This window comes from Armigeres subalbatus, chromosome 2 (genome assembly GCF_024139115.2).
Source record: "Armigeres subalbatus isolate Guangzhou_Male chromosome 2, GZ_Asu_2, whole genome shotgun sequence".
Lineage (NCBI taxonomy): Eukaryota > Metazoa > Arthropoda > Insecta > Diptera > Culicidae > Armigeres > Armigeres subalbatus.
In genome coordinates, this window is record NC_085140.1 from 66,998,532 (window position 1) to 67,018,688 (window position 20,157).

Here is a 20,157-nt window from a genome sequence, read left to right on the forward strand (position 1 = left end):
GTCCATCAATCAGAACGTGGTCGATTTGTGATTATGTCTGCAGTGGTGATCTCCAAGTGTACCGATACGGAAGGCTATGTTGGAAGTAGGTGCTGCGAATGGCCATATTTTTGGAGGCGGCGAAATCAATTAGTCGTAGGCCGTTTCCGTTCGTCAGCCGGTGAGCGCTGAACTTCCCAATAGTCGGTCTAAGCTCCTCCTTTTGTCCAACCTGAGCGTTCAAATCTCATATGAAGATTTTGACGTCGTGGTTTGGGCAGCTGTCGTACTCACGTTCCAGTTGCGCGTAGAATGCGTCCTTATCATCATCAGTGCTTCTGGAGTGTGGGCTATGGGTGTTGATTATGCTGAAGTTGAAGAACCGGACTTTGAACCTCAATCTGCACATTTTTTCATTGATCGGCCAGCACCCGATCACGCGCCTTTGCATTTCGCCCATTATTATGAAAGCTGTTCCCAGCTCATGTGTGTTGCCGCAGCTCTGGTATGGCATGACTACGTCTAAACGTTCGCAGCATCGATCCCTTCAACAAACCTCCTGCAGCGCTACGATGCCGAATTCACGGTCCTTGAGCACATCGGGGAGTATGCGTGTGCTCCCGATGAAGTTGAGAGATTTGCAGTTCCACGAACCGAGTTTCCAATCGCTAGTCCCTTCTCGTCGCAGTGGTCTTGGCTGATGGTTCTGGTCTGTACTCTCTTGTGAATGTTCGTTGCGTGAGTTTTTTTAAAGGCTGGCTTGCAGGGCCTGACACCAAACCCCCTAAATTTTCGGAGGACCATTCCTCCTTATTTCCGGTGGACCATGGTGCACAGTTTCACTTAGAGTCCCTCGCTGGCACTCGGACGATGATCAACAGCTCCTAACATGGAGAACAGACGCTCAGTTAGATTTGCACCTCCGGAGAGGAGGTGAGCAAAGTTGATGTTCTCCATAAGCCGCTCTTGTCCGCAAAAGTCTGCAAAACACTGGGTGTCATTAAATTTTGTAAGTCGGTTTCAATCACATCATCACCTTCGGAGGAGCAACTTTTTAACGTTTATCGTGTCAAGGCTCAGCAGATTGTTGACCAGCACGTCAGCATATTCGAGAGCTAAGGCAGATTTCCTGGCGTTGTATCCTTAGAGGTGGATCCTGATGTCACACCGTCAATTCAGCAACCACGGCGGGTACCAATAGCTATGCGAGATAAACTGAAGAAGGAACTACGGAAACTGGAACAGGATGGTCTTATCGTCAAAGCGACACAACACACGGATTGGGTCAGTAATATCGTTTTAGTCAAGCGTGGCGGTATAGAGTCGGATTCAATTCGTATTTGTTTGGATCCTATTCCGCTGAACTTCTTCTCACTACATTTTGGACTCCCTTTGGAAGGTATCGCTGGACTCGATTACCATTTGACATCGCGCCCGCGCATTAAATTTTTCAGATGAAACTTCAGGAAGTGATTCAGGATCTCGAGGGCATAGAATGTATAGCTGATGACGTTTTGATTTTTGGCGCTGGAAATAATCTGCAAGAAGCATCGAAGAGCCACAACGACCGCCTGAATGAACTTCTCGTTCGTTTGGAGGAACACAATGCGAAGCTGAAGCTATGTATGACATCAGTTAAGTTCTACGGTCACGTACTGACTACTCGAGGAGTACAAACAGACGAGAGCAAGGTGGAAACTATCAAAAACTATCCCAGGCCCCAAGACAAGAAGGAACTTCAACGTTTCATAGGAATGGTTACCTATCTAAGTCGTTTCATTCCAAATTTGAGTTCCAATTTTACGGTTTTGAGACGATTGATTTCAGACAAAGAATCTTAGGTTTGGACAGGCAAGGAAGAAGAGGAGTTTATCCGTGTCAAGTTTTTGGTAGCGGATACTCGTTCTTTGCAGTATTACGATGTTACTCAACCCTAATAATCGAGTGTGATTCGAGAAGAATTTACAAACCAATCCCTAATTGATTTGCCGAATAAATTCCTAGATTTCACCAAGAATAGCTTCGGAAATTCTCCAGGAATTCTTTAGAAGATGGCAAAACGTTTTCTGCGGAAAAACGATTCATTAGCCTTCACTACATTTTCAATAGATTTGATTCGTATATTTATTTGACAGTGGGCCCTGTTAAATTCCTATAAAAAGCTGCATGTATCCGCAAGTAGGCCCCACCAAAGCGACCGTGTGCCGCTCAAAGCGCACAAGCCCAAGTCCTGGTGTTAGGTGGGACGCTAAACAGCCCTGACACGACAGCCCTCCGACGAGACAGGAGGTTTGCGCAGGCCCAATAAGCCGCCTGGAAAACCAATAATTACGAACAATATAAGAGATAATGCGACTCGATATATTCGGCAAAGACCTAGGCGACGAATAAAGGATCACGATTGGAAGCTTGGAACATGGAACTGCAAGTCGCTAGGTTTCGCAGGTTGCGACACTTGGTACTGTGCCCCCGGATCAGAGAAACAACTGGTATGACGGCGAATGTGAGCAGTTAGTAGAATAGAAGAATGCAGCATGGGCGAGATTGTTGCAACACCGCACGAGGCACGATATAAACAGGCGCGGAACAGACAAAACTCGATTTTCCGGAGGAAAAAGCGTCAGCAGGAAGATCGAGACCGTGAAGAGACGGAGCAACTGTACTGTACAGTTCTGTTCCCAATATGTTTCGAACAGTAGAACAAAAGGGAACCGAATCGACATTTTTTCTCTGTAGTTTACAACATCTCCTGTATTATTTTGTTCCGAAAGTTCTATGAGAAGTTAAACCGTTCACATAAGGGCCTCGTGCCACAGACTGATATGTGTAATGACATAAACAGGAACCTTCTTACGAACGAGCGTGAGGTGATCCAAAGGTTGCGGCAGCACTACGAAGAGCACCTGAATGGCGATGGGGCAGACGAAGATGGCGGTATGGTGATGGACCTGGGGGAACGCGCGCAGGACATAATTCTACCGGCTCCGGATCTCCAGGAAATCCAGGAGGAGATTGGCCGGCTGAAGAACAACAAAGCCCCTGGGGTTGACCAACTACCAGTAGAGCTATTTAAACACGGTGGTGAGGCACTGGCTAGAGCGCTGCACTGGGTCATTACCAAGGTTTGGGAGGAGGAAGTTTTGCCGCAGGAGTAGATGGAAGGTGTCGTGTGTCCCATCTACAAAAAGGCGATAAGCTGGATTGTACCAACTACCGCGTAATCACATTGCTGAATGCTGCCTACAAGGTACTCTCCCAAATTTTATGCCGTCGACTAGCACCAATTGCAAGGGAGTTCGTGGGGCAGTATCAGGCGGGTTTTATGGGCGAACGCTCCACCACGGACCAGGTGTTCGTTATTCGCCAAGTACTGCAGAAATGCCGCGAATACAACGTGCCCACACATCATCTATTCATCGACTTCAAAGCCGCATGTGATACAATCGTTCGGCAGTGCTGTAGTTGCGGGGGGTCGGGGTTAGTCGGCGACTAGCTTTATATTTTGCTTCGAGTTAATTTTTATTTTCAAAATTATAATTTAAATTTTCTTAAAATGCTAGAGCAGTGTAACATGTATATTGTAACATTAGCTTACTTAATTTATGCAAGACGATGTGAAGCACTTTCCGAGTTCAGTGCGTGATCTCTCTTGTTTCGGACAGCAGAACGATTGCGCGGTCGAACGAATTATTGTGATCTGCATTGCGCGGCCGGTAATAGGTCTGGCTCTGCGGGCGAGCAAGTTAATTAAAAAAAAGTGAAACCATCAGTTCAAGTTTGTTCGTGTTTTGTATTGGACATAGAACGATCAGAGATCGAGTCCAAACATGTTTTCTTCAGTAAGCAGTAATCGGCCGGTCATCAAATTTTTGATCTGCTTTGTGCGGTAAGCAGAACGATCAGCCGGTCACCGAAATTTTGTTCTGCTTTGTGCGGGTGAGTAAATTAATTGGATAGTGAAAGTTTAGATCGTGTCTAGACATGTTTTCTTTACGATCGGCTGGTCATAAAAATTTTGTTCTGCTTTGTGCGGTAAGTAGAACGATCAGCCGGTCACCGAAATCTTGTTCTGCTTTGTGCGGCCTTTAATTAAAACTATTAGTTTTGTTCATCGATCAAACTACACGCTATACACGGCATACCGTTTACCAAAACGAACCCTGCCACACTCCCTACCCCATATATCCAACATCCCAGTGATTTCTCGTGGAAGTGCAGATGACTCGTCGGCTTCTATCAAAGCGAGAATCATGTCAACATTCTCCTACCCATTCCTTAATTGACCTGCATTCGGACACGGCCGGCGCTGGTATTGCTTATTTTGAGGTCACCAGTTCTTACACATTGAAGATGATGTTAGTCCCAAACTTCATCTGTTGGTTCTCTGTGTAATTACAGCTGACCTGGCAATAACGGAGTAGCAACCGTGGGCGGTCAATCATGCTCATGCTCATGCTCATGCAAGACGATGTGAAGCACTTTCCGTTGCCGGATATGATGTGATCCACAAAGAGGAATATTAAAATTATAGATGATTCCAAATGAACGAATTGTTTACATACAGAATTTGATGAAAAAATCATATTTGTATACCAATCTGCGCATCAAAAAAGCGTTCATAGTGCACATTTGAGCTCGAACATAACCTGTTGTGGCGTTTATACAAGTATTTATCAATCAGCACGAAAGCGCCTGCAGTGAAAATATGAGTCCAAACGTGACCTGTCGAGGCGTTTATAGTGGATCAAGTATTTATCAAACAGCATAGAGGCGCCTGCAGTGAAAATTTGAGTCCAAACGTGACCAGCATGGAAGCGCTTGCAGTAAAAATTTGAGTTCAAACATGACCTGACGCGATGAGAAAAATTCTTTGAATCTCCGACGCAGCGTCTGATAAGGCAAGTTGAAGTCGAAGATTGTTGATACCGTAATAAATAACCGCTGTAATCCTTCAATACTACCGTTCATACTGTAGTTAGTCCGACGAAATGGCCTTCTTAGCATAGCGTTATTTGGAAGTGCCCTCGGCTGTACGTTGATATATTTTGCTCCAAAATATCGCTACAACTATTCGGCCTTGCGAAACAACTGTAACCAGTACGGCCCAAGCAATGTTACGGCGATTCCTCAACAGCTCCAGATCGATAAGCCGATAGCAGATATTATAACTTGACTGGCGTAATGGATCTCTCCACGGTAGTCTACGCAGAGCAAATCGTAGGAAACGTCGTTGCACGGACTCAATTTGTTCTGCACCGTTCATTGGGATTCCGAACGGGGCGCAGCAATAGTCCAGTATAGACCGCACAGTAAATGTCAGAAAATTCATTAGCCAAAGAAAGATAAAGCCCAGGGTTTTGGAAGCCTTGCCCACAACGTACGAGATGTGCAACTTGTACGTTAGTTGGAAATCCAAAATTACGCCCAAGTCTTTGACATGAGTTAGTCGTTCTATTCTAGTATTCGGGTACGTATAGGCCAAAATGGTGGCTCCAGGGCCTTATGGAAGTCCGAACACCCTTCTCAAGGTAGGAATCATTGCGAACATCTATGCAGAGATGTCTCCATGACTGTAGTGGTTTTTCCGATAGATGGAAAAGGCAGAAGTTGGTTCTGTTTCCGAAAGCCGGGAAACCATCTAATTAACATGACGGGCAAGTTGCTGGAGAGGATCATCCTCAAAAGGCTGACCCCGTACTCAGAGGGTACGGGCGGCCTCGCAAGCAATCAGTTCGGGTTTCGTAAGGATAAGTCCACGTTTGACGTTGACAGCGTGGTAAAGACCGCTGAGATAGCGATCCAATGTAAAAGGCGAGGTATTCTATATATTCTAAGCTATTTTCAGAACCGTATACTATTATACGACACCGATGCCAGTCAGAGAAGTGTTCCAATTAATGCAGTAGTACCACAAGGCTCATTATTGGACCCGGTATTATGGAATATTATGTACGGCGGACTTCTGAAACTAAAGTTCCCTTCTGATGTCAAGATCGTCGGCTTCGCCTATGACCTTAGAAGTCTACGGGGATTCAATTCTTGTGGCAGCATACGCGATCAACACACTGGCGGATTGGAAACTTTTCTAGTATTTTGTCCCCATCTAAAACCTCAGATTGGTCCTTGGCCGCCGGAGATGTTCCGGGTTTTTCGAGGATATGTTAATGCATTTTTTCTTCTGCTTGTCATTTTAAGTGACGTTTACTTCCATCATGTTTTATCCTTTCCCCATGACCAATGCTGGCTGATCGAAAATCCGTAAGGTATACGCAGAAATATGGCCATTTCCAAACGGTCTGGGATTGGCCCTGAACAGATGTAACTTTTGCAGATCACCCAGAAACTATTACCAATTAGCCAATGAGTCTTAGGGCCGATTTCTTCCCCTCCGCTTAGTGCTTAAACCAGGTTTAAGCGTATGTGCAAGCACCGTTGATCTTGGCCATCACGACACCCTCACCTCTTGGAGCAGATACCGTCCCGTTGTGCAAATAGCCGCCATCCTAGATCCGTTCATCACCTAATTGACGACAGGAACGTTGTACGGGTCGAACAGGAGGACGACTGCCACAGCAGCTGCTAAACAGATGTACAGTGGTTAAAATTCAATTGTGTTACTAGCACGGCTTCCTCTTGTTTGTCTCTCCGATAGGACACGAAGGTCCATGCTTGCTTTTTGTTGGCGCAGATGAGGCACTTTGATGCCTTATCGCATTGTGCTCTTCCTCACCACAACGCACGATGACACAGCTTACATACTACGGAATGGGTCCATACAGTCGTAGGACTTGTGCCCCGACTCTAAGTACGAATAGCACTTGTTCACTGATGGCGGCTGGAGTTTGCTTACTGGGCATACTGACCAGCTGATCTTCAACTTCCATTCTTTATTACTTTTTTTGGCTTCCGTGAGTGATCTAAGGTAGGCTACTTGCGTGTCAAAGGTACCGCCTCTTAGGCGTATAGAGGTCTTCTCAACATCTGTGCCGCACTGCTCTCTGATGGCAGAGATGACGTCATCCGCGTTCGTAACCTCGTCCAGTTACTTGAACTGGAGGGTCACTTCCGCTCCCAACGACCTCACATTGACGTCGTCACCCAAGATCTTTTGGGCCAACTTCCTATAGTCCGTCCCACTAGCTTGCGCTCCGCGTTTCAGAATCAAGATCATTTCACCGATCTTGGTGCGTCTGACGCTTCGCACGTCCTGACCTAGCACCGAAAGCTTTTCTGCCGCCCGCATCGATTTAAGGACTTCGGTGTACTTTTCCTTATCTGTTTTCACCAACAAAGCCTCGTCTTTATCCTTTGCTTTCTTGCAGGTCGAGATACGCTCGACTTTCGCTTTGCCCTACTGACCAGCTGCCATGGATTTTCGGCAAGTCACCGGGCGGCTGGTACCCTCTTCTGGCCCGGTGACTTGCGTCTGGTAGGCGCCTTTCGCCTTTTTGGGCCGAGAAGTCGCCTTCTTGGGTCGATGGCTTATGTATCCCAATCGATTCCGTTCAGACAACGTTTCGCCTTTATGGTCGCACGTCGTTTGGCTTTGCTCTGAGCGTCTTCGCCGGATTGCTGCCCTTGCTGTTCGGGGCGGCCAATGAGGCCGTCAGGGCAAAATCAATCGCCTTTTGGGCCATAGTCGCTCTTCCTAGGAAGCAGAAAGCATCAGTTTGGTCACCTTTGTCGGCCTTCTATCTTCCCACCACCCTGATAAACGCGTCCTGTTCTTGTCTTGCAACTCGGGCGAAGCATCCGAAGGTTCTGTTGCAGTTCTTTACTGATGTTCTGCCTTGCACTCGCGAACTCGATGATATTATCGAGATGCTCGGCGACCACCCGCATCCCGTAGTCACTTGCGGAGCGTGCCGGGAAACTCTGGGACTATTAATTAATTATTAATTTTTGAATAACTCATTATCGTTAGGTAGAATTAATTTTTGAATCACTCATTATTATTAGGCCTCCCATGTGGCTGTCGTCGAATCCTACTGGAGTAGTCGCCCTCAAAGATCCCATGGTTATCTTTGCATACCTATCGGTATGCAAGGTATTCATGCATTGGTTTACACTTACATGTTCAGATCCAGATCAGCGCAAGTTTGGAAACGGCATCTGAGCCTACTCCCACTCCGCAGGAAAAGCTTGGTGCCAGGATTAGAGAGCGTGCTACAAGGCTCGCCACGGACGGGTGGAAGACAGGCTTGTCATTAGCCCACTCGTCGATTCAAGTCAGGGTCACCCGGCTCTACTAAAAGAGTAGAATGTCCGACTGCCAGCCTTCGCTTTCACAATATTACAAAATCCAATTACTATTACTGCGATATCTTGTCGTTAACTCGCGGCCAGCATGCCATAATCAGGACTTCACTGGTATTGATACTGATGTGCCAATTGACACTCCATGGGCCCCTGCACCTAGGAGTATGGCAACTACAAAACATCCCCAACCCACCCTCTGATGTATTGCTCAATCTTTATTTATGATTTGTGGTTGTAGATTTCATTTTGGTCATGGAAGGCGCTTTATGACGTTATGACTTTCTGCGGAGTCCGAAAACCATCTTCAATTGTTCCTGTATTGGAGTTATCTTTTAGTGTGCGCGCCCCCTTTATTGCCTATGTGTGGTAACGCCCCTAATTTTTGCCGACTAACTGGCTTTTAGTTCACAACTACAGCACTGTTCGGGACCAGCTACGGCAGCTAATGCACGAACACGGATTTCCGGATAAACTGACACGGTTGATCAAAGCGACGATGGATCGGGTGATGTGCGTAGTTCGAGTTTCAGGGGCATTCTCGAGTCCCTTCGAAACCCGCAGAGGGTTACGGCAAGGTGATGGTCTTTCGTGTCTGCTATTCAACATCGCTTTGGAAGGGGTAATACGAAGAGCAGGGATTAACACGAGTGGTACAATTTTCAATAAGTCCGTCCAGCTATTTGGCTTCGCCGACGACATAGATATTATGGCACGTAACTTTGAGAAGATGGAGGAAGCCTACATCAGACTGAAGAGGGAAACCAAGCGGATCGGACAAGTCGTTAACACGTCGAAGACGAAGTACATGATAGGAAGAAGTTCAAGAGAAGACAATGTGAGCCACCCATCTATGGTGGGGTGCAGATGGCGGACGGTACGTGGAGGACGCGAAAGAACCACGAGTTGCATGAGCTGCTGGGAGAACCATCCATCGTTCACACCGCGAAAATCGTACGACTGCGGTGGGCCGGGCACGTAGTCGGACAGTAACCCGGTGAAAATGGTTCTCGACAACGATCCGACGGGCACAAGAAGGCGAGGTACGCAGCGGGCAAGGTGGATCGATCAGGTGGAAGATGACTTGCGGACCCTCCGTAGACTGCGTGGTTGGCGACGTGTAGCCATGGACCGAGCCGAATGGAGAAGACACTTATATACTGCACAGGCCTTTTCGGCCTTAGTCTGAATAAATAAATAATAAATAAGAAACTAGAAGAATTTCTGCATCCAATGCTTCTAGTTTTATAAAAATTAGTTGATTTTTCACAAATTTATGCTAATTTGAATTTCGACAAAATTTTGCCTATATCAACCTTTTTGTCTAACCCCTATGCTACCAGCGTTACGATAGTTACTAACCATGACGTGTAGTAGTAACTGCAGTGCGTTATCATTCGTATTGCTGTCACTCAAAATGAAATCCGCCTTTTGGTAGGCAATTAAGGTCACTCCTGATGGAATCCAATTTTCAAAGTACTCGCGTTTTCAAGGGCACACCATTCGATACGGAAGCAACGCACAACTGTCATTTTTATTTTTTCATCTGTGCTGCGTCGCAGCATGCGTGAAAAAATAAAAATGACAATTGTGCGTTGCTCCCGTATCGAATAGTGTGCCCTTGAAAACGCGAGTACTCTGAAAATTGGATTCCGTCAGGAGTGACCTTAATTAGTCGTATTACACGTTCAATCGCCGTGGGAAGTTGAGAAGTTTTATCTCGTTTTAAATACTGGAATCTGAAAATATTTCTTTATAACTAAAAGGAAGGGTCAAAATCTCACTGTAGATGGATGAATCTGTTTTTTTTTATTCTTAATTCTTGTCATTTCCTTTTTTTGCTTCTTCCCTTCTTCTTTATTCTGTATTCGTTACTTCTTATTCTATTTTTTTTTCCTTTTTTATATACATTCCTTATCCTTTATTCTATATTTCATTTTTCATTCATTATTCAATCACTCAATATGTATGTACTCCATCGTATGGTTGGTGCTTCATTTCGGCCTTCCATAGGATATTCACTCAATCAGCCATTTATATTTTGCTGCTCTCTACTAACAAAAATATGTTATAAACGAAAATTTCAATAATATGCAGGGCTTTCTTCCAAATCTTTGCTATAAAAAATTGACAATCTGTTGACAATGATTGAATTTTACAATTTATAAAAAGCAAACAAGACTTTATCCGAGAATCAAATTCACCCATCAAATCCGCAGTAGATTAGTACTTCCATCATTTGCCACCCTCTATCAATTTCTGCCGTTCCTATCAAACCTGGCCGGACCATCAGCATTGCAACCACTCAATGGCTCTCACCCTTCTTGCCGGCCACCCGCTGGAAGTCATCCATCTTCGTCGTGGCAATCGGCGACCCGATAAAGGCCAAATGATCGATGATTGTCGTCTCATCGCCGGACTGATTATCCTTCACGAACAGCTGGATGTTCTGCACGTTCTGGAACTTAACGAAGCGCAACTGAACCGGTGATCCTGATTCGAGTTCCTTCTGGTCGATCACCAGATCCTGCACCGACACGTGCGAATCGGCCATGTCGAAGTCGATTGTGCGTGGCTGGTTGATGAACAGCCGCACATTTTTCGGTCCATGCGATGGCGGTGCCTTGAACTTGATCGAGTGGATTTTCACAACCTGGTTGAATGTAATCGAGATGATCAGCTGTTCGTCGCAGTCCGAAGCCAAATGGCCGGCACCGGAACTGAGAGCATTCGTCATTGGGTGGTCGTCCGATTCGTTCAAACATTCGCACTGGTTCTTCTGGATGAATGTGGCAAGGTCCAACTATAGGAAAAAGGTTATTAAATCTATAAAGTCGATTTACTTTTAGGCATAATAATATTACCAATCCATGACCATAGTCCTCCCCGGATTCGTCAACACTGGAAACATAATGCTTCTGAATCTTCGCCTCCAATCCATTGATGTCAGCTCCCTGCATGCGATCAATTTTCGTCTGTAAGCAGCAACACATTTAATTCAGTAAAATCAACTAATGAAGGATAAACTATTCTGAGTTTCACTCGTCATAAGACGAGTTTGTACCATCCAATTCAATTACACCACTTGATTGTACCTTGACAGATACGTATTTCGACCTCAACAGTAAGGTCGTCATCAGTGTCTCGTACTTGACTCGACTGGGATGGTACAAACTCGTCTTATGAAAAGTAAAGACGTTCCACTAAAAAGCTCAAAATAATTTTCTTATTCTGTGTTTCTGTGGTTATACTACAACAGATACTTTAGACCTCCAACACTGAAGAAGTTTTATAGTAGGAAATAAAATACGAATATGTTGATGCAAATAATTGTAGTGGAAGTATTTAAATGTAAAGAATGTGTTATTCAATAATTCAAGCTCTATCTGGTAAAAGGGCGAATGTCGCAAGAGAGGATTCTCTTCGTCGACTTCCCCTCTTTTAAATAAAAGTGACAAGCAGTGAATTTCTTTGCGGTTTATCACCTCATAATGAAAGAAAACAATAAGAATTTGCATTCTGAGGTGATAAACCGCAAAGAAATTCACTACTTGTCACTTTTATTTAAAAGAGGGGAAGTCGACGAAGAGAATCCTCTCTTGCGACATTCGCCCTTTTACCAGATAGAGCTTGAATTATTTAGTAACCACTTAACACTTATATCAAAAACTCTTCATAATTCTTAGATTACGTAGATAATTGGCGAGGCAAGTAATAGCATCCATCAATCTCCCATTCTTTCAATTCACAACCTTGCTATCAAAATGCTGACGAAATCTATTGGAACTAATAAAACGGCAAATCTTTACTTAGATGCCGTGCCAGACATTTTACTTTGTATAACATTAAAATTTTCATCATTATAAACTCACCCTTGCTCGATAGAAAATAAAAGTTGGCATCGCAGATACTCCTTGCGAGGAAGCCGTCTCCGAGCATTTGTCCACGTCCACTTTCAGGAAAACTGCCTTCGGGTACTTTGCCGGGAGTTGCTCAAACAAGGGAGCAATATTCCGACATGGTCCACACCTAAAACAGGTAACATGAATCATAATCGACCAGAAGAAAAGGGGAACAAAGTCTCACCAAGTTGCGGTAAAATCCACTACGACCAACTTGGCTCCAGCTGCAGCGAGTTCGGCTTGGAAGTGAGCCTCGTCGTTGATTGCTTTTACAGCCATTTCCTCGAGAACGAACTAGTCTCACAGGTTCTTGACGATTTACAAGTAGGAAAATCACTTTTTCCTGGCTGGTGGGTTACAAAACTACGACCGAAGCACACAAAAAAGGAATCGACGACCGAACAAGCTTCTCTAATCTGCGGAGGATGACGAGAATTTTTCAAACCGTCCGGAGAACTGTCAAACTTCGACTGTCAAAATAATGCGCAGCATGGTTCATCGATGTGTGAGTTGTCGGGGTTGTCGTTGGATAATATTGAGCGATCGCTTAGGGTCTGTTCACAAATTACGTAACGCTTCTGGGGGGAGGGGGGAGGTCCAACTTGCGTTATACTTTGTTACACTAAGGCTTTGGTCCGATTCGCGAATTAAAATAAAATTAAACTCAAAAGTGACAGTTCGGAAATTATGAAATCCCACGCTAAGGCCGGTCCCAATGCTGAAGTTGCAGTTTCAGTTTGGTACTGCTTGATGTTATAAAATTTATAACTGTCAAAATAGAACTACAACTTGGTGCCCGCAACGCAGACTTGTAAACGAAATGCAACTTGGTTTTATTTTTTCATAAAACAAAAATAAAACAAACTAACATTTTTCGCGGTAGTTTTTACATCGCATACGAACAACAATGAGTTTGTCCATCATCTCAAACAAACAAACACAATTAAATAAATTTGAAACTCAGTTTCATTCAAGTTTCAAATCAGGTTTTATTTGCAACAAACCAGTCGAGCAGTTGCAAATCAGTTTCAAAAGTGCTCGAAAAATAAAACTGCAACTCTGCGTTGCGAACTGCTGAGTTCCAGTTCTAGTTTGATTTCCAAACACGCCTTACAGAACCCAACAGCATTGCGACCGGCCTAATAAGAATGGCTGGTGCTACCCAGCAAGACCAACAAAACATCTATCAAAAATGATTCAATATCTCTCAAAAGTAATCTTGATCTGCGAGCAGGATTATTTGGAAATTTTTGAACTGTCACTTTTAAGTTTAATTTGATTTTAATTCGCGAATCGGACCAAAGCCTAAAAGGTGGGGGAGGGGGTGGGTAGTACCAAATGTTACGCATAACGCGAATAAAAGTTTATTTGAATGTCTTATTTATAAATCACTGATTGAAGTTATTGCTGTTTATCGTTATCGTATATCATTATCGAAATCAAGCATGCTGACATAGCGGGACTGATATGCATAACAATACCTAGTGCATATTGTATTTCTCGACACCACAGTTCCGCAAAACTATGTAAATGGTTATGATCACAAATTATATTTTCGTTTCTGCTAGCTGTATTCTTGATATCCTTGATTTTGATCATGTGCCGTACCCATTCTAACAGTGTTAAAAATACCAAAACCCAAATGCTTCAGAGAAGGAAAAAATCTGCCTTTAAAATTTTCACAGTTACGCGTTACATGGGGAGGGAGGGGGTACCAAAAATGTTACTTTTTGTTACGAGGGGGAGGGGAGGGTCAAAAACTCGGATTTTTGCGTTACGTAATTTGTGAACAGACCCTTACACGGTAACCGGAATAGGCCTTTTCATGTGACACTGCCGGGACTGCACTTGTTTACAACCGCTGAACAGGCCTGCAAGTCCGAAGCTGTCACTTTCATACAAGAACTGTCAATTGACGATAAAATCAGCTGTTTTTAAACGTCTCGTGAAAAGGCCCATAGACACGCTAACCTGAACCAACCCAGTATGCACGTAAAATAGTACACCGAGGAAAATATCCGCATATATGTTATGTGTGAAACTACATAATTTTTTGCAATTAGCTTTCACTAATAAGATGTATATTCGGGAACATAAAAGTTATTAGGTTTCCGACAAATGAAACCTATGTCGTCGTGTCAAATAAAAATCATATAGGAGGCTTATAACATTCATTTTCCGGAGCAAAATAAAATTTATGTTTCTGAATAATGAAATATAATAATAAATAATGCATTACTATTATTTGTAATAAAATTAATCTTTTGAATTTTATAATAGGTATATTTATTAAGAGATATCATCAAACATTTGTAATTTTATTTTGGGAAAAACTGGGGCTTGATAAAAGTTTGTGAGAGAGCCAGAAAGAGAGACCAACGGTGTCCATAATTCTGTCGATATCGGTCGATCGATGCGTGCTTCCTGATGTGGCTTTATGTCCGAGAAGATGTCAAATCCTGTTTTGACTTATGGGCTCAGCGAATCCACTAATGGAAAACTTACGGTGATTCGGTTTATCCTCCGTTAAAATACAATCACTTGGAGGAAGGTTTTTTTCTCCACAGGTGTTCTCGACAGAAGTGATTAAATGGGGCCGTCCCGCGAAGCGCGAGCTTCGGATCTATGTTCGTTCCTCTTTTGTACCTGGGGCTAAATGATAGCCAATTCCTGGACAGAATAATGAGCTCTACATAGCTCTATGCATAGCTGAAACCTCATGGTCACACGCCGCTGCTTTTGCTGTCCATGATGCTTTTCTCCTGCCAAGGGCTATTTTGCGGTTCCATCCGTCATAAATTCGGCACAATGATTACATCTGGAAACTGCATAATTATATCCGGATCTGCAATTATATAAAACATGTGAAATCAAGCAAATTAAATTAAATTTCAAACAAAATTTACCAGAAGTACAATTTGCTGTTCGGGAATGGTGTGTTCCCTTTCTGGCTCAGTTCGTGACAAAAATCTCTCGAACCTAAAATATATGTGGGGAAGGAATATAATTTTCGACTATGCGAATCGATTAATATTGTTTATGTAGTCGCGAACATAAACAACATATTCCACTCATATAGAGGTTATAATTACCTGAATAAAAATTATGTTTGTAGTACCTTATGAAATTTACTGGTAAGATTAAAATAAACTTTACATTTGAATTTTTATTAGTGTAGTTTGTGCAACTAGTTGCAAAAAGATGATTTTTTCAGCACGAGTTGTTTCTTTATACAACGAAGCTTGTCGAGTTGGATAAATACTACGAGTGCTGAAAAAATCGAGTTTTGCAACGAGTTGCAAACGCTATTTTTTGGAATGACGAAAAATGGGCATAAATATGATAAATCTGTACCAAAATGGTACAATTTTATTCACTTAATACTAATGACACACTGATGGTATTCGTACCATGGTACAAGTTGTACCACAGGTGTGTCGCCTTGTACCATGCTGGTACAACGTGGAAAACCATGGTACAATATGTACTAGGGTATATAACCGTGGTATACCACGGTTCTTGTACCACCAGTGTGTCTTTAGTATAACATGGCCAATCTTGCCAAAAAATCATGTTGCTGCAGAAAACAAACAGATTCCATGTTATCGTGCCCCATTGTGTGCTCGACAGACCATAAGGCGGTAGATAAACCTGCCTTTGGAGAATTTAATGCCGTGTCCATCAAATTATTTCATTTGTTTCGTGACACAGAGAATACACTATTTGAACACTCACCCAAGCCAATTTAGCTAAATGTAGTCATGTAACTATTGTTCTGATGCTGGTTTTCCATTATAGCACCCAAATGAGTGCTTTAATGGATTTTATGCAACCCATTTGAGTTGCATAATGTTCATTAAAGCACCCATTTCATTGCTATGGAAAAGTAGGCCGTTTTATCACTCAAACGCCAACTGTAAACTAGGTATTATGATCAGGAATTGCAAAAAATAACCTTATATGTTTATGCGAGTGTTTATGGCAAAAAACCATTCGAAAATACTTATATGTACACGTAAAAAAATAACCTTATATGTTATGGCAAAAAACCATTCGAAAATACTTATACTCTTCATTATGCCACCTAATGAATGATCCCATATCAAAAAGCTAATAACATTCATAAGTTAATAAAAAGTATAAGTTTCCGAATGTATGTGACTAATGCGATGTATTGAGATTCTCACGTCCGAATGTGTGAGTGGCGATAAAAGGAAAACAAACACTCCTAGATGGTGCTACTCAGCAAAGTTTGGGTAAAAATGAGTATATTTCCATATATTTTTTGACTCCTTCGCAACCATCGTGATGACTCGATCAATTTTGAGGTTATAAGTAGAAGGAAAACAAACATGTATTTACACATGCCGAATTGCACATCAGTGTGCGAGCGTTAAACGTCACTCATCTCTACATGTCATTAAGCGCCTGCTTTGGCAAAAAGTATTAGAAATATTAATAATAAACAACATTAAATTTTTTTACGTGTACTCTTCATTATGCCACCTAATGATTGATCCCATATCAAAAAGCCAATGGAGCAGTGCATAGGTTCATTATTTGACTTTTGAGCGGTGCCGAAATTCATTTAGAATGAATTTGACGTTTGAGCGGTGCGCTGTTTACTAAAAATGAACACCTTTTCATACATCGAAGAGTTCATTCGGCGCACTGCCCCATAGCATTCATAAGTTAATGAAAAGTATAAGTTTCCGAATGTACGTGACTAATGCGATGTATAAGTTTTTTTTCTTATATTGTCGATGCAGATGCAATTAAGAACATGTATTAACTTGTCTCAACTATGTCGCTCGACTGAAACGTCGCTGGTCGCTGGCGACCCTTTCCAGTAAGTGCTCCAGCGACGCAGGCAAATTAAATGCGTCGCTGCAGCACCAAACTGGAAAGCGCACACTGGTTGAGCGTACAGGACGGCCCAGCGACGTTCCAGCGATAAATCGCATAGACAATACATGTCATTAAGTGCCTCTGCTTTGGCAAAAAAGTATTATAAATATTAATAATAAACAACAATAAATTTTTTTTACGTGTGGTCGGGTCGTGTGTAATGGCGTCGGCAATTTTCACTCAAAATCGAATGAAGTCATTTCAATCAATATATGATTACATTTTACTCAATTTGATAAAAATTAGGGATCCTATAATGAGAGATATGCAAATACTTTCCCAGACGATTTAACAACGCTGTTACTTTTGTAAGCAAACGCTTCCAGCACTTGCCGCAGCGCAAAATGTAGAAGCTTGTATTGCGCATAAGCCCCAAAATTTTATTCCCACCTTTGGGTTTCCGCGCCGAGCACTCAGCGCCAGACTTGGCGACAAGGAGATAGTCGTCCAGTTGGTACTCCTGATTTTTTGACAACTGATGTCGATTGGTTGTGTGAGTGCACCGGTGTCAAATAATAGAGCTTTTAGCTGAAAATTTAATTGTCAAATGCAAATTTTGACAGTAATATAGATGTATGAGTGAATAAAATGTGCAAATGCTCTATCGCGGAGGCAATCGCTGAAGACAAGTGTCAATGATTTCAGTGACGAAACGAAAAGTTTCAATGCAAAAAGCAATATATGACTTTGCATTTGATAACAATTTGGAATATGTTTGTCTGTCCACTAACAGTGTTTAAATAAGCATTATCACTAAAATAAAAGTGCAATACAAATAGGCGAAACACAATACATAAACTCTCGCATAAACTACACTGCCAAAAATATCTATATAAGATATATGTGTCGCCGGTATATATTTTTGCAATAGCTCCACCCTAATATAATCGATATGGAACCACACATAAATTAAATAATTGCTAATTCGAGACCACACATGAAGTTTAATTGGATATATATTTTATAAGTAGTTCGCGTGGAGAATGGTTAAGTGTGCGCTGATATACATCATAAGTTCAATCTATGGATTTTTGCCAAAAAATATGTGTGGATTTTTAGTAGTGTATATTACTTCTACTCGCGAAAGTAAAACAAATTGTTTATTCGATGAAACTTTTCTTAAAATCTATCTCAATACTCTCAATCTCGTCTCAATCTGCAAAACAACGTTCATTTGGCTCACGTTTTGACAGTTCTCAATGCTCGATTGGCTTACAATGGCCGCTTTCGCATATCTCTCAGTATAGGATGCCTAATAAAAATGTTTTAGTCATTTTTTGACATATTGCATTCTTTTCCGAAAATGAGTGAAAGTTAAACATACACACTTAAAATAAATCGCCGAATTCGGTAAAATTTTACCGAAATCTCAACAGCAGAACTGTTCGGTTAATAATTTTACTGATTTTCGGTGATTTTGACAGTTGAGCAATGGAAAAAATTACAAAAAAACTGTAAAAAAATTACCGAACAGTTCTGCTGTTGAGATTTCGGTAAAATTTACCGAATACTGTGAAACGAGTTAAGTGTGTAAATTGAGTAACATTCAACGGGCGTGTACACATTCGTTCCAAATCACTCAGATTGTTGCATCAATTTAACAGTGGAGTGAGAAATGTTTTTCTCATCTTCTCATCGTGCCGTCGACGTTGCAGAGTTTGTATTTTTCACGAATGATTAGGGTAAAGTGCCCTATAGTGGACCCCCAACCAATAGTGGACCCTCCAGCCATTTTTGCATTATTACTGCACAATGCCAACACTTTGCTATGAAATTCTATCGGGAGAACCTACCTTACAGTCCTATGATTTGATTACATGCATTGGAAATGCTATGGAAAGTAAAATTAGATGATTTTTTACAATTCTATAAAAAATAAACACAAGAGTGTCCATTATAGGAATATTTTGGGGGTCCATAATAGGGAAGAAGAACGTCCCGAAACGGGACATGAAAATCAAATGAAGTGTCGACTATAGGGAAGCAATTTCCTATTATGGACCCCCAGGGGGTCTACTATAGGGCAAATTCAGTTAGACTTTAAAATGTTAATTTTAACGAATTGCCGGGTCGGGTATTTGGGTGTCGGATTGTCGGGTATTTGGGTGTTTTATGTATGTATCGTAAAGAGGGGATGCAGAGCTTGTTGTTAGATATCAAGCAGAGTTAATATGTTGACATTTTTTAAGCCTTATGACAGGAAGAGCAAAATTTCGCTACTAGGGGGTCCACTATTGGGCATTTTACCCTAGATTCGCTCGACGAAATTCAAGAGTTGTCAATTTTGTAAAAAGATAGTTTAGCTACCAGATAAAGATTGTCGCTGTCCGGAACATCTTTTGCTGGCGAGGTTAGGGGATCTCAATGTAAATGAAGGAAAATACATACGACAGTTAGACAGTTAGGTACCACACATGTTTCGGACAGCAGAAACGGTTCCCGAAGCGACAATCTTTATCTGGTAACTATAAAATATCTTTTATTTTGTATTTCAAGGCATTTTCGACAACCTTTTCATACACGCTTAGTTCAGTTCACCCAAATATGGGTGAAGAGTACCTAAAATCACCAAAAAGTGCACATACCTAGATATGGGTGAATTGCCATTTACCTATTTATGGGTAAACCCAGTTCACCCATATATAGGTACTTTGATAGGAGCGCTTTATTAGTAAAATTCACCCATATTTGGGTGGTTGCTTGTTTTTGTTTTGATTAAGAATATTTTCAACAATTTCTTAGGCTCTGTCTCAATTGGATAATTAAACTGAAATTAAACTTAAAAGTGACATTTCAATAATTATCGAATAACCCTGCTCGCAGAGCAAGATTACTTTTGACAGATATCGAATCATTTTCTATCGATGTCCTATTGGAATTGCTGGGTAGCACCAGCCATTCTTAAAACGGGGTGATTTTTTAATTTTCGAACTGTCACTTTTAAGTTTGATTCTCCAAATGAGACAGACCCTAAATTTATGTTCAAAGAAACTTTTTAATTTTTTATCCAGAAAACATTAATAATAATACATAGGGGGAATGACGGCTTTGGCAGATTTTGTTCTATTATTGGCAGGGGGTTTTTATGTCTGACTATGCTCAAATTTGGCCT

General features: G+C 42.0%; 1 protein-coding gene across 1 annotated transcript; it reads right to left on the reverse strand.

Moving 5' to 3' along the window:
• Window positions 1–10,373: 10,373 nt before the first annotated feature.
• Window positions 10,374–12,606, reverse strand: LOC134214484 (thioredoxin-like protein 1). Its single transcript, XM_062693845.1, has 4 exons — window positions 12,322–12,606; window positions 12,108–12,264; window positions 11,100–11,210; window positions 10,374–11,038 (listed from the first exon to the last, which is right to left on the reverse strand). Exons 1-4 carry the CDS (start codon window positions 12,414–12,416, stop codon window positions 10,541–10,543), a joined length of 861 nt encoding a protein of 286 aa, XP_062549829.1. The 5' UTR covers window positions 12,417–12,606; the 3' UTR covers window positions 10,374–10,540.
• Window positions 12,607–20,157: the final 7,551 nt, after the last annotated feature.

Coding starts and splice junctions, on each gene's coding strand:
- LOC134214484 (XM_062693845.1), bottom strand. CDS start 12,416: ATGGCTGTAAAAGCAATCAACGACGAGGCTCACTTCCAAGCCGAACTC. Junction 12,265..12,321: donor GTGGATTTTACCGCAACTTG/GTGAGACTTTGT, acceptor TACCTGTTTTAG/GTGTGGACCATGTCGGAATA. Junction 11,211..12,107: donor TTATTTTCTATCGAGCAAGG/GTGAGTTTATAA, acceptor TGCTGCTTACAG/ACGAAAATTGATCGCATGCA.